Source organism: Zonotrichia leucophrys, chromosome 2 (assembly GCF_028769735.1).
Source record: "Zonotrichia leucophrys gambelii isolate GWCS_2022_RI chromosome 2, RI_Zleu_2.0, whole genome shotgun sequence".
In the NCBI taxonomy this organism is placed as follows: domain Eukaryota; kingdom Metazoa; phylum Chordata; class Aves; order Passeriformes; family Passerellidae; genus Zonotrichia; species Zonotrichia leucophrys.
The window spans coordinates 25,950,177-25,965,485 of NC_088171.1; the positions used below are offsets into that span (position 1 = coordinate 25,950,177).

The 15,309-nt window shown below is 39.1% G+C and overlaps 1 protein-coding gene across 4 annotated transcripts in view; it reads right to left on the minus strand.

The window, feature by feature from the left end:
- SLC25A13 (solute carrier family 25 member 13) overlaps positions 1-15,309 on the minus strand; it is a 99,039-nt gene that overhangs the window by 37,971 nt on the left and 45,759 nt on the right. For all 4 annotated transcript variants that reach the window (XM_064704349.1, XM_064704348.1, XM_064704347.1 and 1 more), the window contains 5 exons: positions 10,850-10,989; positions 4,330-4,476; positions 2,655-2,793; positions 1,732-1,825; positions 1,475-1,559 (listed from right to left, as the gene is read on the minus strand). In XM_064704349.1, coding sequence (XP_064560419.1) covers positions 1,475-1,559; positions 1,732-1,825; positions 2,655-2,793; positions 4,330-4,476; positions 10,850-10,989 — 605 coding nt within the window. The remainder of the gene's footprint in view (positions 1-1,474; positions 1,560-1,731; positions 1,826-2,654; positions 2,794-4,329; positions 4,477-10,849; positions 10,990-15,309) is intronic.

Genomic DNA, 15,309 nt, shown 5'->3' on the forward strand with positions numbered 1-15,309 from the left:
TAAAGCAACAAAATAAAAATATGTATACATTTTCCTGTGTTTACATTTTAGTTAATTCCAATATAGGTAGAGATGACCAGAAATAAATTAAAGATATCAATGTAGCTGAAAATCTTTTCAGTCTCAGCATCAAGCAGCTGACATTAAAAAGGAATTGGGTGGAAAAAAATTAAAAGGTGGGATGCATACACAGAAGAAATGGAAAGATTTAAGGATCATTGTTCATTGTCCTCACCTCTTGGAACAACATAAATCATGGTCGCAGAGACAGTGGCCCCAAAGAAAAAGTGAAGAAGCTGCTACTTTCATCACACATTTTTCTCTACCTTTTACTGCCACCTATTGTAACTTATGTTACTTGATATTCAGCCCAATGCAAATGCTTTTAACTCCTTTAGGAGTCTTCTAGGAATAGATGGTGAGCTTTTGGGAGCCAACTCACTTGAATTCAGCCCAGCATCATCACCATTTAGTCAGTGCTTGAACAAACAGAAAACCACCACCCCAGATACTGTCTTGGAGGTGTGGTGGGGGTGTTCACATGTAGGGGAGGCAGGAGAAGAAAAAAGAGAATAAAAAGAGACTCATGTGTACACACACACACACAGAGGCCTGGCTTATGGCCTGGTAGTCCTAAAAATGTAGCCTGGATCAACTCATTGTGGTCAAACTGGCGTCTCCGCACAGACCCAGAGCAGGAAAAAAGAAAACCAACAAAAAGCCCTTAGTCTCACAAGACACAAAGTTAAGACTGCCTTAAAATAGAGACAAACAGGAGGGTTAGTTTAAAATCTATCTATATAGAAACTTGTGTCAATGAAAATACAAAATATGATAATACGAAAACTAAAAGATAACTGGTTTGACATTTAGGGAAAACTCCTATTTCCTTTTGCCTCAAAATCAAAAAAAAAAGTCCATTTGTGGTTATACCACTGAAAGTAAATATCCTTTAGGTTTTAGACATACTTTTACTGAAACTGCGATATTAGTCTATACATAAGCTCTCCTATTTTGATATTCAGCAGAACATAAAGCAAAGCAGAGAACACTGTGAAGCCAGGAACATGCATTTGTGTTCAGAATAAGGGCTGCCATTTCATAGGCTAGAATCTGAATTTTAATTTTTTTCTCTTTTCCTCATTAAAAAGAACATAGAGCAACAGAATCACAAAACATAAACACCTTAATGAAGCATGCATCTAATATTTACTGACTGGCTAGATGACACTGCTATACATATTACCTTTCCAAAGTAAATAACATTTGACCTGTTAAAATGGAGCCCAAGAGGAAGGGGCACAAAGAGATGGAGAAAACAGTTAAAAAATAAATTCTAAGAAGATGTTACTCCTCACAGTTATTACAGAACACAAGAGAAAAGCAACTTAGATGACAACAACAGGAAGAGGTTGGCTGTCTATTTACCTGGCACTGAAACAAATGACAGCATCCTGCTGGCTTCTGTTCTTACCTGCCTCTGAGCCTCAGCCAGGTTGTAGGGCAACGTCCCTTCCTCCAGAGGAGCAATTCTCTCAATGTCAGCTAACGTCATGCGCCTGAGGAAATTAATTCACATTAGTGTTCACTTAGAGGTTGCTTTTCAGATCACTAAAAGTTACCTGCATGTGGGCCACTACACTACACTCTCTTGCTCCCCAACATCACCTCCCACTCCTTCCAAGAAAAAGAGAAGAGAAAAGAGAGGAGGATAGATAATTCTCCACTTACCCTCGTGGCTCATAAAGATCTGCTAACTGAAACAAGATGTCAACTTCCATGGGTGTAACCTGACCAAATTTCTGGGCTGCCAGAACAAACTCCTCTGCAACAGAATAAAAATACAGAAAATTAAATGAAATCAAACCAGAAGAAATAATCCAGAGCACCCCAAAGTTGCACTATATTTTAGTATAAAGTAGAAGACGCTGGTTGGGGAGGGTGAAAGGGGAGTAAGTTACCCAAAACAGAAGTGCTCCTGTCACTACATAAATGTGTGCTTTAAATGGTCTGTCCTTCATGCAAGTACGTACAACTCTCTGGTCTTAAACCTTAGTACTACCAGCAGGATTTAGGATATTTGACATACGGTATCAATCAGCTGCAGGTCAGAGGGAAAAATATAAAATAAAAAGCAAACAAAGAAAAACCCCCAAAACCGGAGTCAAGAGATGTGGAACTTTTCATGCATAGTCCCAGGAGGCCACATTAATGAAACTCTGGTGTTGCACAGGGAATTCTCTATAAAAGTGGTTAGATATAGCAGATAACATCTTGTTCCAAGCTTGTAGATCAGCTTACTGTGCCGCCAATACAAGTTTATGGAATTCTTCAACTACCCTTGAAGGTCACTTTAATAGGCTGCCAATTTGGCAGGAGTCCTAGGAAGTTTTTTAAACTTTTAAATATCTTTACATACTTTCCTCACCCTGCCCCCACCACCAGTTTACTAGGACCTTTTTCTGATTGAAACAAAATGAAAAAGCTGGAGGGTGCACTCTGACAGGACTGCACAAAACTGAGTGGCAAACCAAGGAGAGGTAACGAGGCAGGCTTCCCCCCCTGCCCCCACTGATTTAAAAGCATACAGATGAGGTCTTTCCCTCCATTCAAATACCCAAGGAAACTTCCAGACTGCAAATATTTCTACCAACCTTTAGTGACTTCCACATCTTTTCTATTTCCAGCCAGAGTACTGTAGATCTTTCTAATGAGCTCCATGTTGTTAAGGAGAGAATTAAATCCATTAAAATAGGAAAAGCTGACCTGATGGGAAGTGGTACCTCCAGCAGCCTAGAGACAGTAAAAGAGGAAAAGAGAACAGAGATATTTACAAGACTAAAAAAACCTTGAAATGAAAGTTTTCAAAAAATGTTCTTTTACAAGAGTGACAGCAACACAGGCTTGCTTTTTCAAAAAACCTTCAAAATAAAGAACTTTAAACTACGAAAGATTCTTACGTTACTGAAACTAATCATGACCAGAATATAAAACTCTCCCCACCCTACAAACCTAAACAAATACATATGCAGGATTATAACAACATAACCAGTAGTAATTTACAAAGTTCAAGTTTCAGTCCTGCTTCAGTTGGAAATGTTTCATAAGTTGGCTTATTTCTAGTAATGAGGAAATCTACTTCTACATGTAAAGCATATTACTATATAGAAAATTTCAACAAAACCAAAACATATTCTGAAAAAGGTCAATTGAAACCTTTAAATTCACAGGCATTTCAAGTCATGGAAAACCAGCAGTAAGCTCTCAGGCTTATATCAGGCAGTCAAACATAATGGGAACAATAAGGTTTGAACAGTTACTCATTTTCAAATGAGAACTGAGACTAAACCTTTGTCTTAAAGTGGTGATGGGTCTGCACACAGAAAAAAATATTGGATCAATTCACTATTTAAATTATAAGATCAATGATCAAGCAAATTTCTGAAAAAAATATGCATAAGCTTGCCAAATTTTAACTGACCTTGAGGGATAATCAAAAATCATACCTGATGTTTTATGACAGAGCATATGACACAGGAAAGCTGGTAACAAGATTGTGAGAGAGCCAAAAGAAAAGTATCAAGTCTCACTGTCAGTTCCTAAATCTTCTGGCTATGCTTTTTGCTGCATGCATCTTCTAATATTCTGGTCAGAGTTTGCACTACTCAGCACTTCACAATTGCAAGTGAAGTGATGAAATCTCTTCCTTGCAAGTCAAAGCAGAACAGACCTTTAAGCAGATCTTCAAACCTGAATATGGCCAAGTTTTGGATTACTTGGAATGTGCTGCTAAAAGTTCACAAAATTATAAACTGTGGTCAAAACCAAATGTACCTCTTTTCTTTATGCACTCCAAACTGAGACAAAATATACAGTCAAGTGTAAAAACTATCGGTCAAGATACAGTGAATGTCCTTGGCTGATGTTCCAATTCATACATTGTCCCAGGTACTTGGAAATCACACTCAGGAGCTTAGAATTTATATTACAAAGTAAGTTCTTTGAGGATGATATCCTAAGTGGGATGTAATGGCATTCAAAAATATTTGACACAATGATGGAATGGCTGGAAAAAGGCAAACTCAACATTTGTAGGCCATTACTAAGGTCCATCTACATACTTTGTCTTTTGTCTCTGAAACAAGACCATTGAGGATATATATATTCAGCAATCAGGGTTAATTTTCATATGTGTAGATAAGAACTGTTAGACTTCAAAACATGCATCCTCAGGCTGGCCTATGTGTTGTGTAGTAGTCAAGGCACATAAGAAAACGAATTCCACATCTGTATCCCAGGTCTGCCAGCTGGGATACCAGAACTACTCACAGCTACTAGACATTCTTCTACAAATGGTGTCAGCATGTGTGGCCGGATGGTGACCATAATGTCCCTGAAGTCCATGGCTGTCACTCTTCCAGACTGAGCATTGTCTCTCTGTACAAAGGCTTGCTTTGCATGTTCTAATTGTATCTCCTGAAAATATATGGGGGGGGGAAAAAAGGCAGTTAGGTTCAAAATAATCACCTTAACAGTTACATTTAATATACGTAATGCATACTTAACAAAACACAACTACATGTAACCGAATTTTAATTGGCTGTTATATGTATGTTTTATGTAAATTTCAGCCTTTTCTATTCAGCCTTTCCTATGGTCTCTATCACTGACCTCAGCACCTAGGACATGATTTCTTTGCTGTCTGGACATTATGTCATGCAATTCATTTAACTGAGAAATGGAGAACACATACCAGCACACCAGTGCAAGTAATCTCCCACTATGAACATTAAAGTTTTCCATGATGTGCATTACCCAGTTTACTGCATGTGTCACAGCAGGTCAAAATACTTTCTGTAAAAGCACTCATTACTCCCTAAACAAGGACAATGAAATCATCAGAGATTTCCATGTAGACACCTACTAATCTGGAAAGGATTCCCTCAAAGAGCATCCTCACTTAAAGTTGTCTGCAAAAGACAACAGCAGTTTAATTTAGAACTCCTTGTCTCATGACTGATTAAATATCAGTTCTCAGTATTTCAGTAGTAGTAACAGGCATAAATATTATCTGATACAACCACCTGATAATCTCATTTTGTGATTCAAATCTCCTACTGAAAGAAAAGAGAAAAAAAACATATAATCTCTCAAAGTTGTATCTTCTCCTACTGTGACCTTCACCCTTTCTTCTTAAATGACTGTTAGATTACTTTATTTTTTTGTCACTTAAAAGGAATAATCCTGCACAGATAATAGCTGGATATTACATATGAATTTTTGTTCAGTTCTACAGGTTTGTAAAAAAAAACCCAAAAATTCTGGTGATGTAATTAGACTTCCCAACCTGTAATTTTTAGCTGAATGGAGGAATACAGATCATTGCCATGCATTCCCTTTAAGTTTCAAGGATTATAAAAACTTCTTCACTGGAAAAACTGATTAGTCAACAATACGGAGCAAGTCTTGCAGTGGACCATGGCACTATTCAACTATTTCCACTATAGTTGCAAATATGTGCCTCAAAATACATATTAATCCAAGACTCGAGCTAGTCAAGAGTCACCACCATGAAGTATCCACAGTAAATATGATCTCCTATAAGTAGATATTTGTCTCACAGCAGCATTCAAGGAAATAAAGAGTGAAAGGTGAAAGGCAAATTCAGATGGAGTAGGATCAGACCTGCCAGAGGCCTACAGATGCCACCCCTCTCTCCTTCTATTCACTCAGTTCACACTGCCACTCAAACCATGCTTGTATTTTTATTTCAGCCTTCTGACTTTGCCAATTTTGTTCTTAGTTACTAATTACAGCAATGTACCCTGTATGATGAAAACCTCCTAATATATTAAGCAGAGGGAAGAAAGGGGTGAGGGGGAAAAGACTGATCAATGTTTCACTCCAGAATTAATCTGAAATTTCTTATTTTGATGGGAAACGCCTGTGGGGGTTATAATTTGAAGTGGTACAATTTCAGTTCAGCCACATTTTCTTTACATTACAGACCTCTATGCTGAAGTGTAACAATTCAGCAATAATACTGACTCTGGCTGGATGCAGCCACACAAGTTCTTACTGCATTCCAATTGAGACTACAATTTCAACAGAAATTTGGAAGGAAGCAATTTTGGAAGGTTTATGGTGAGATGAGCACAAAAACACAAAAAGACTTCATCAGTTTGAGGCAGAAAACTGCTTGGAGGCAGAGAGCTCTGTAGAGGAGTTAAGTATAATAAAGCCTGTATCCTAAACACTCATCAGCTCGCAGGTAGAAACGTATGAACAAATGAACAAAAATGTTTGTCATTAAATGGAAGCACCACCATAGAAAAAAATCAATTGTATTTAGCAGAAGGATTACGTGGCAAACAGCGCATGTTGCTTTTGTCTCCTTCCTTCATTCAATTTGTTTTAACCACTGAAACTCCTGGCAGAGTTTTGTTTGAAGAATCCAGCACTAAAACACAGTAAAAAAACCTGGACACCACTTGAAGAAGTCCAATCTGTTCCTGTCCCTGCACACCCCTCAGTGAATCTGGAGGTACTGTACCATTGGAGTGACCTTAGGTGACAGTGATGTCTTAGCCACAGGACAGAGCAGGGCTCATGCTCCAGAGAGCTGCATCAAGTGCATGTTTCTCGTCATCCCCCAGCTGACTGCAAAAAGGCTGCTGGTGCTACAGCTGAGAACAAGCCAAAACATCCCATCCTCTCCTGGCAAATGTGAGTCTTTCCAATTTTCTTGGTAAACTGGAAGCCACTGGAGAGAATTATCCCACTTGTTTAAACACATTGTCAACGTCTTGGTGCTGCCATTTACCCACCTCCTTGTCAGCCAGAAAAGAGTCATTTAGCTGTAGACAGACAGCAAGACAAAACTCTGAATGGGATGATGCCAGTCTTCTGAAACTCCTTATTCACACCTCCTCCCTAGCCCAGAAACTAAGTTCCAGCTCAAAATGGTTTACACATACTGCACACAGATAAAGAAGACTGACCTCAGGAAGGCAGAGACTTTTTAGGCTATGGTTATTTTGAGCAGTGCTACACATTATCCAGTTACACCAGGCAGAAAGAAGCACAGGGATCCTGAGCCACATGACATTTCCAAGCCATGACCATGGATGGCAGCAGTATGGCACACATGAACATGCAGACAATCACATGGTAACAAACAATCCCTGCTGTCACAAACAAACCAGACATTTCTAATCACTGCACAGTGCACATCAATGCAATAAACTCCTTGAAGTGTTTACCCCAAAAGGCTATCCATACCCGCAGCCTCCATGCCCGAAAGCTGAGATAGCTCACAGCATAACTATGTTTCAAAAAGAGCTCACTAGCTACTGGCAATTTATCAGGAAATTCTTGATCAGATGTTTGTAACATATGTTGTGTATATGCAGCTAATATAAAAAATATCACCTTAAAAATAAACTGAAAAACAATAAAGCAAAACTGTAGTCTTCAGAGATGCTATCTGACTTGCAATGATTTTATTATTTTATTTATACTTAAAAATTTTATTTCTGTCCCATATTATTTTACCTAGACAGACTCAGGTTTAAAGAACTACAATCGTCATTACTTTGAAATACAAATTACACATCCTAAAGAACCTTTTCCAACTAGACTTTCTGTAAACTTAGATATACATCCAAAACAAGCATCTTCCTTGATGCTGGAAGTCCAGAATTCCCCCAGGTAGCATAAGACTCTGTGAAAAAATAATTCATACATCATGGCAGGCATGCTGGCACCAGAATTCTAATGAAATTATTTCCTACCTAGAGATTTTACCTCAGCTTTCACTTACAGCTCATTAAAAGCTTCTTTACCTTCCACTTAGATAAAATTTTATGTTTGCATTCCATCCCAATGGATCTACAAGTCATCAGATACAACACAATCTTTGCCACTGGAGTAGATCCCAAGGTTCAATTATAGAGAATACTAATTCAACTAATATTCTGGGCGTAAATAAATTCCCAGACAATGCAGAAATGGTTTTACCAGACCCACATATAAGCATATGTTAGAATTCATTGTGTGGAATAGATTTTACATGCTGAGAAAGGGGCTGATGTTGCTCTTCATAAGGCAGACTTGCCACTTAAGTGAAGATGGAACAGGACCATATCCAAACAGATACATATGAATGATATATAGTATAGATAGATGAGCTAATTTTAAGCTAGCAAATGAGCGGGGTAAAATAACACACCTTGAGCTCTAGGTTGATGCAAATAGATTGTTAACTGCATTAAAGCCAAGTAGTTTGGAGGCTATACTTTCAGGCATCTCTCTTATTGCAGACAGAAGAAGTGCTGGAAGAATATAAATATTCAGAATCCCATATAAACACTTCATATTTAAAGCCACAAGAGATCCATCTTGTGCATGGATAAAACACACTAATGTTATTTTCCAACTACCTTGAGCTTTGCCAGAAGTGATGATTAGTCCAAATGCTTCAACAGATAATGATCATGGAACAAGTTTATGTGACATAATAGGACCCAATGTAAAGGAATAAATCTAGCTAGATTATTCCATTAAAAGTTGCAAATTGCATTGTACTTACAAAGCAGTACCTGAAGCACCTTACAGAACCATCTGGTCCATGTTAAGTGCAATGTAAAGTGCATTCACACATCAGGAATGCAGAAAGGTAATTTGGTATCCACTGTGGTCTCCTGCTGTCTAAGGTCCAAGGTCTAGACATCAGACTAAAAAGACTGACTCATGCACAGGCAGAATGTCAGAAGGAAAAGCTGAGTACCAAAGGTTACAAAGCTTAAAGGAAGATTTCCACGCCTGTGAGCAGTAACTCTCCACTTTGTGCCGAGAGCTATTTCTGTGCCCAAACTTCAGTGTCTGTAATCCAATGTTGCAAGGCAAGAATCAGCAGGGAAACTTTTGTGATTCAAGGATTTACAGTTCTAGAAAGTGGGTAAACAGATGTGCCCAATTACTGTGACTGACTGAGCATCCTAATAGATCGTACTGGTACTAGGCAGCTTCATCAATTAATTTATTTGAAAATCCTTGCTGCCTGCACCAATGCTGACAGCATCTTTATTAGCAGCATTAGAACTTTTCCTGAGTGCCTCTCACCTCTCTGGACACACCCAGAATTGTCATCCTTATTCTCCTGGGTTATGCTCTGACCTATATGATCATCACCAAAGGGCTGGCTGGTTCATTAGGACCACTGATATCTTCCATCACAACCAATTATCCCCACAGTATCATCCCGTCTAAGTAAAATCCTTTCAAGTAAGAGAAACATCCCTCCACAAGATGAGAAGAAAGCCTAATAGTTGAGACTAATCTCCAAAGTTAGAAAACTCCTCCCTCAGTGCTTGCTTTTCCTAAATAAAGTTAAAAACATAAAAGAACCCAAAGAAAGAACCTAAATATTCCAAATACCTAACCATATCCTTGCAAGCTCTTTTAGGTCTGTGACTCTAGACTCTCTTAACCTCTCTCAACAACCCTTGCACACACATATTTTTGGGGTTTTTTTTTAATAGTTAGAAAGTGTTGCATTTTTATTCTGAGTTTTTCTACAGGTTTTCCTCGTATCTCTAAGCAAACAGATGAAGCAAACAGGACTGGTACTTTTTTAAAACTGTGACTTTAAATCACCAACATCAAGATACATTTCCGAGGCTTATTCTGTAGTTGGAAGGAGATACCAGAACACATTGCCAGAGGCATTTTTTCCTAATCAAGTAGCACATTTGCTTTTTCATTCAAAAGAGGTTCTGATTCCTATTTCTGTCACAAAACTGGTTTATGTCTTAGCTACTTAGGAGTTACAATAGTCAATACAAAGCCTAAGGGAATATGATTTAATCATGTGATACCTGACGTCCTCTTCATACAAAGTTAATTAGGCTCTGTTCTACAAAGTCAATTTGAAACATTTGTCTCAATAGCATTATCTTAATTATTCCTCATCAAAATGATACCACCTCCTACTGTGAACTAACATACTTGTGTAAACAAGAAAAAAAGAAACCTGGCAGTCTTGAAGCAGGTTCCCATTTTAAAATTCTCTAGTGTAAATACTAATACAGGCATTAAGTATTCAGGAGGAATACAAATAAGAAACTCATGTGTTTCACCTCTTTTCCTACTGAAGACTATTTTTAATAGTACTGCTGAAATACAGATAATAGAGGGGTTTTTTATTAGCAAATTTTACTTCCTGTAACAAAGTACCCGAAAGTAGAAACAGACAAGAAGTCCTTGCAAAAGGTAGCATTTTATTCCTTATATGCTACAAGTAAATTTTCCCTCTCTAAGATAAGCTTAATTCAAAAAAGATCAAAAGTAAAGTGTATGGAAATTACTTTTAACAAATGTTACTGCATATCAGCTCTGAATTAAATATATGTTTGGCAAACATGCTGTTCACAGACAGAAATACTTCCTAATATGAGTCTGGCAAGTTGAGTCCAAAATGTTCAATACTGTTATTTAACATTCTTTGACTAGTAGATTTAAAAATACAGGAGATTTTCAGACATCAAAGTGTAAATTTTTAATTTCATGTCTGTATCTACACAACAATGTAGAAAAAAATCACCTTCTGCATACAGGTGCAAAAACAAAGGAAAAGGAAAAAAAAAACAATTAGCCTGAATCAGAAGTTTTACCAATAGCATATCCTATTTATCAGCATACTATATAAGTCCAGCACTCTGATTGTAAAAGCCTACACTTGGTATGTATTTCAACTTCGCTACCAGCATGATATTTGACAAGTCTGCAAATACTTTGATTCTTGCTTCCTTCCCATTACTCTTGACAAGCCATACTGTATTAGACCCACCAGTAAAAACTGAGTGAACTCAGCGTAGGTTAGGTGTCTTTTTCTATCCTTTCCAAAATGCAGCTGTACAAACTCGGAATTCCAGTTAAAAGGAATGTGCTGATGAATCGTGGTCTGGCCAAAAACTTGTTTGGCATCCTCTGGGAAGAAAAGAAAAGTGTTCATTTAGTAATAAAATAAAATAACAACAGAGACAAACATATAAACAAATATATATAAATATTTTATAACAGGAAAGCGATATTGTTCATATAAATTAGTAACACATTGTAAAGCAAACCTAATGTTTTTTGTTTACTCAAATCATCACCCTCACAAATAGTTCCTGAATAATACTTTTACTTGTGAAGTTTTATATGCACAGCATTTATTTAAAAGGAGCTCAGATATTTCAAGTTCAAGCAAGGGAAAATTAAAAGACAATTTATAAAAAGATGATTAAAGCTAACTAATTTTCAGCATAATCTTTTCAAGCTGCTAATAATGTCAGTTTTGTATCACTATAATTCATGCTTTTATATTTTTCCCAGAGCTTACCACATTCAAACAAATCAACTACAAAAATACCATTATTCCAAGATCCAGTTTTCTGGAGTTACTTATGGAGCACTGACAAGCAGGACAGGACAGGGGATGGGGGGAGACATGGCAAGCAGGAATAAAAACTTATTGCCAGCACTATGCATATTTTTAACCTAAATCTGTTCTACAAGGAGGAGGGCATTGTGACAAGTATGATCACACCTAAATACAAGCTTCATATTTAGTAGTCACAACTGGGCAACAGTTTACTACACCCTAGGCAGACTGGTAATACACAGCAGTTTCTGTGAAAAAGCAACTATTTGATACACAATCAGTAGTAAGGACCACACGTTTCTGCAACTAGACAGCGTATACTGTAAGTAATGAAAACAGCAGTGAGATCTGAGCAAGTATTTGTCTCAAAGGACAGAACCCACTTCAATGTGATAGTTTTGTCTCAGCCAAAAAAACAGGGCAGAGAAATCCTCTGAAGACAAGCTCAAGGCCAGAGGTTCCCAGCTGCTCTGTGCTCTCCTAATTGCTGTATGACTCCTGCAGCAGTGCAAGCCAAGAGCCAGTTCTTGTCTCCTGCGAGCTCCTTTGAGCATGGAGAGATGGTTCCCAGGAGTCACTCCCTACCCACAGGCTGGGCCAGGAGCTGGTCTGCTCCCTTCACGCTTTGTGGAAGAAAGACCAGGAGTCCAAACCACGAGCTCCTGTCTGTCTCTGCAAGCAGCAGAGCTGTGAGCCAGTTCCCAAGCACGGCTGGTGCCTGGGGTTGAGGAAATCAGCACAGCTTAGTGCTTGCCTGTGTTCAGAACAAGCTGGGAATCACCCCACTGGAGCCAGCCTGTGCCTGCCAGGCAGGACTGGGAGCCACCTTCCACTTCATTCCAGTGCCACAAGCAAAGGTGGGAGCTGACTCCTTGGGGCAATGAGGTCGTGTCTCCTGTGCATGCTGAGCTCTGGCTTCTGGTTCAGTCCATGCCAGGCAGGCACAGCAGCTCTCTTGACTTGGGGAAATATAGCCAGGGTGGAATCATCTCTTTTAGGCAAGGAAGCAGGTAAAAGTGAGTGAAGTGGCACAGCTGAGAGCCAGGAAGATGTCAGGAAGAGCCCAAGTAAAAGAAGAATAAAGACACAGAAAAAAAAACAGTCACAAAGAGATGAAAGGAGCATGTGTCCTGCTGCACTGACCCAAAAGCCCTGCACATGGTATTACCCACAAGAACAGCTTGTTCTAAAGCAAGAAGGCTTCACTGAGAGAGCAGAAATGAAACTGCAGACCTCTTCCTGTCTCACAAACTTGTCTGTAGTTTCAGCTTTAAAAACACAGCACTCACTGATCCCAGGAAATCAGTGGTGAAAGAGCAAGTTGGATTTAACCTACAAATAGAAAGACTAACCCCAGTTAACCTCAAATTCATAAAATTCATAACTGCAAGTCCTAATGTCCTATGAGAATTTTCTCCAAGCAAAGTCAATGCCTCCAGGACAGCCCCATTGTTCATTCATGTCTTAAGCTCCATCACAGCCAGCTTGGATCTTGTCTGCCAGCATTCTCCCAGAGCAAAATTCTGCTCTCAAAGCAGTGGGAGAGAAATCTATTGGTTCAGGGTGAGGTCCTATCCCTCTACTTGAAGTCTTTCATTTTGGGTGCTTCCTACTGACACAGCTCAAGGCACCTTGCCACATATCACTGGAGATCACATTTATAAAATTCCTGCTTTCTGCCAGACTTTCTTCAAAGAAGGCAACCGGCATGAAAAAGACAGCTTGTCCTGCCTGCATACAAGAGGAAATAAAGGTTGTCTCTTTCTGGCAGTGACCACTGCTTTTCCAGAGAAATAAAAACATTCACAGAGAAATCAGATGTTCATCTGCTTCCTCTTTCCCTCTCATCCCAACTCCAGAATTTCCCCAGAGCAAGCCACTGATACTGTGTGGATGAGATTAAGAACAAATCATCATTTACCAAAAGCTGTGGCGGGACTCCAGACTTGCCTTTGTCAGAGAAAAAAGGTGCATTATTACCTGATGCAAGGTAAGAGATACCAGAAACTTAGCTAGCATAAAATGAGTCTCATTAGTTTTGGTGGGGCAAGGCTCCATGCAATTCTTACTTCTAATTTTTAACATAAGAAAGTTGCACAGTCTCCTTTGAATATGCCCTTGTACTTTTATTTTAATTTATTATTATGCATAAGCCACCTTGAAGGAACAATGTGTCCTGCTCCCCCAGCTCTGTGTCCTGTAAACCCTCCTTGGCAGGAGCCCAAAATTAAAATTCCATCTCAAGAAAATGAAACATAGAATCATAGAATGGCTTGGGTTGAAAGAGACCTTAAAGATTATCTAGCTTTAACCCAAACCATTCTATGATTCTGTGATGTCCTATGGGCAGGGACATCCTTCACTAGACCATGTTTCTCAAAGCCTCATCCAATCTGGCCTTGAACAATTCCAGGGATGGGGCATCCACAGCTTCTCTGGGCAACCTGTTACACTGTTTCACCACCCTCACAGTAAAGAATTTCTTCAATATAACTAACCTAAACCTACTCTCTTTCAGTTTAAAAGCATTCTCCCTTTTCCTATCTCATAGGCTCCCTTTGGGTACTGGAAGGCTGCAATTAGGTCACTCCAAAGCCTTCCCTTCTTCAGGCTGAACAACCCCAATTCTCTCCACTTTCCATCAGAGGAGACGCGCTCCTTCCCTTAAATCATGGGTTTCCTCCTCTGGACTTGCTCCAACAGGTCCATGTCCTTCCTGTGCTGGGGACCCCGAGCTGGATGCAGTGTTCCAGGTGGGGTCTCACCAGAGCACAGCAGAGGGGCAGCACCTCCTCCCTCACCCTGGTGGACACGCTGCCTTTGTTGCAGCTCAGGACACCTTTGTGTCTGGGCTGCAGGGGCACATGACCAAGACAGGCCCAAACGTCAGGAAGTGAAAAGAATGGTAACTTCAGACTAAATACAATGTTTAATTATTGGCATTACAAAAGGTAAAGGAACGCACAGCAATGAAAGTGAAAACCTCATCATGCCAATTTGGAATATAATAAGGTCTCTATCCAGACCATTTGCATTCCCTTGGCTGTTTTAGAGATTAAAGGCCACAAGGATGTCTCAGAAGTTCATGTAAGTACAAGTATCACTCTAAACATTCCAAGTTAAAGATGTGCACTTAATTTTTCCTATGACCTGGAAAACACAGACTACCACATCAGACAAGATACGGTAAGAGAATCCACACAACTTGATCTTTTCACAATCATACTGTATATTGATGTCAATATGACTTGGCAGCTACTACCAGATGCTTTTCTGACAGAATGCATGTTGGATTATACAGTGCAGGCAGCTGACTGGAAAATTGCCTACTGTGCTTCTACTGATTCTTTGATGGCATGAGACATAGTATCCTCTTTGCCACTGCTTTTTTACTCATACCCCATACTTCCTTTTTGCAACCCTTTGTGGAGCACAAACTCCTATGCCCAGTGAACAGCCTTCTTCCTCTTCCATTGCTAGGTCTCATAACCCATTCATCTACCACATCACTGAATCAAGTCTCATCTTTAGGCAGATTGCCCAATTCAGACATTAAAAACCATTCATACTACACCAAAAAATGAAAGCATTTCAGCTTCTGATTTAACCATCAAAATGTATCCAGTTATGTACCGGAGCTCACTCCAAGTTACTGTTCAGTTCTAACAGTCATCTCCTAATCATCTAAATCCAGTATTAAAATAAAAAATGGACAATGAAAAAAAATGTAGTGTTGCATTAAACCTGCAGTTGGAAGTTCCACAGCTATCCACAAGTCACTTAACTAAACACAGCAAAACACAGAGAAGCTGAGGTGTGCCTCTGTAGCCAGGAGTTATGATGTCTGCTTAGACTCTTTTTTTAAAGGAACCTGTTTCAGA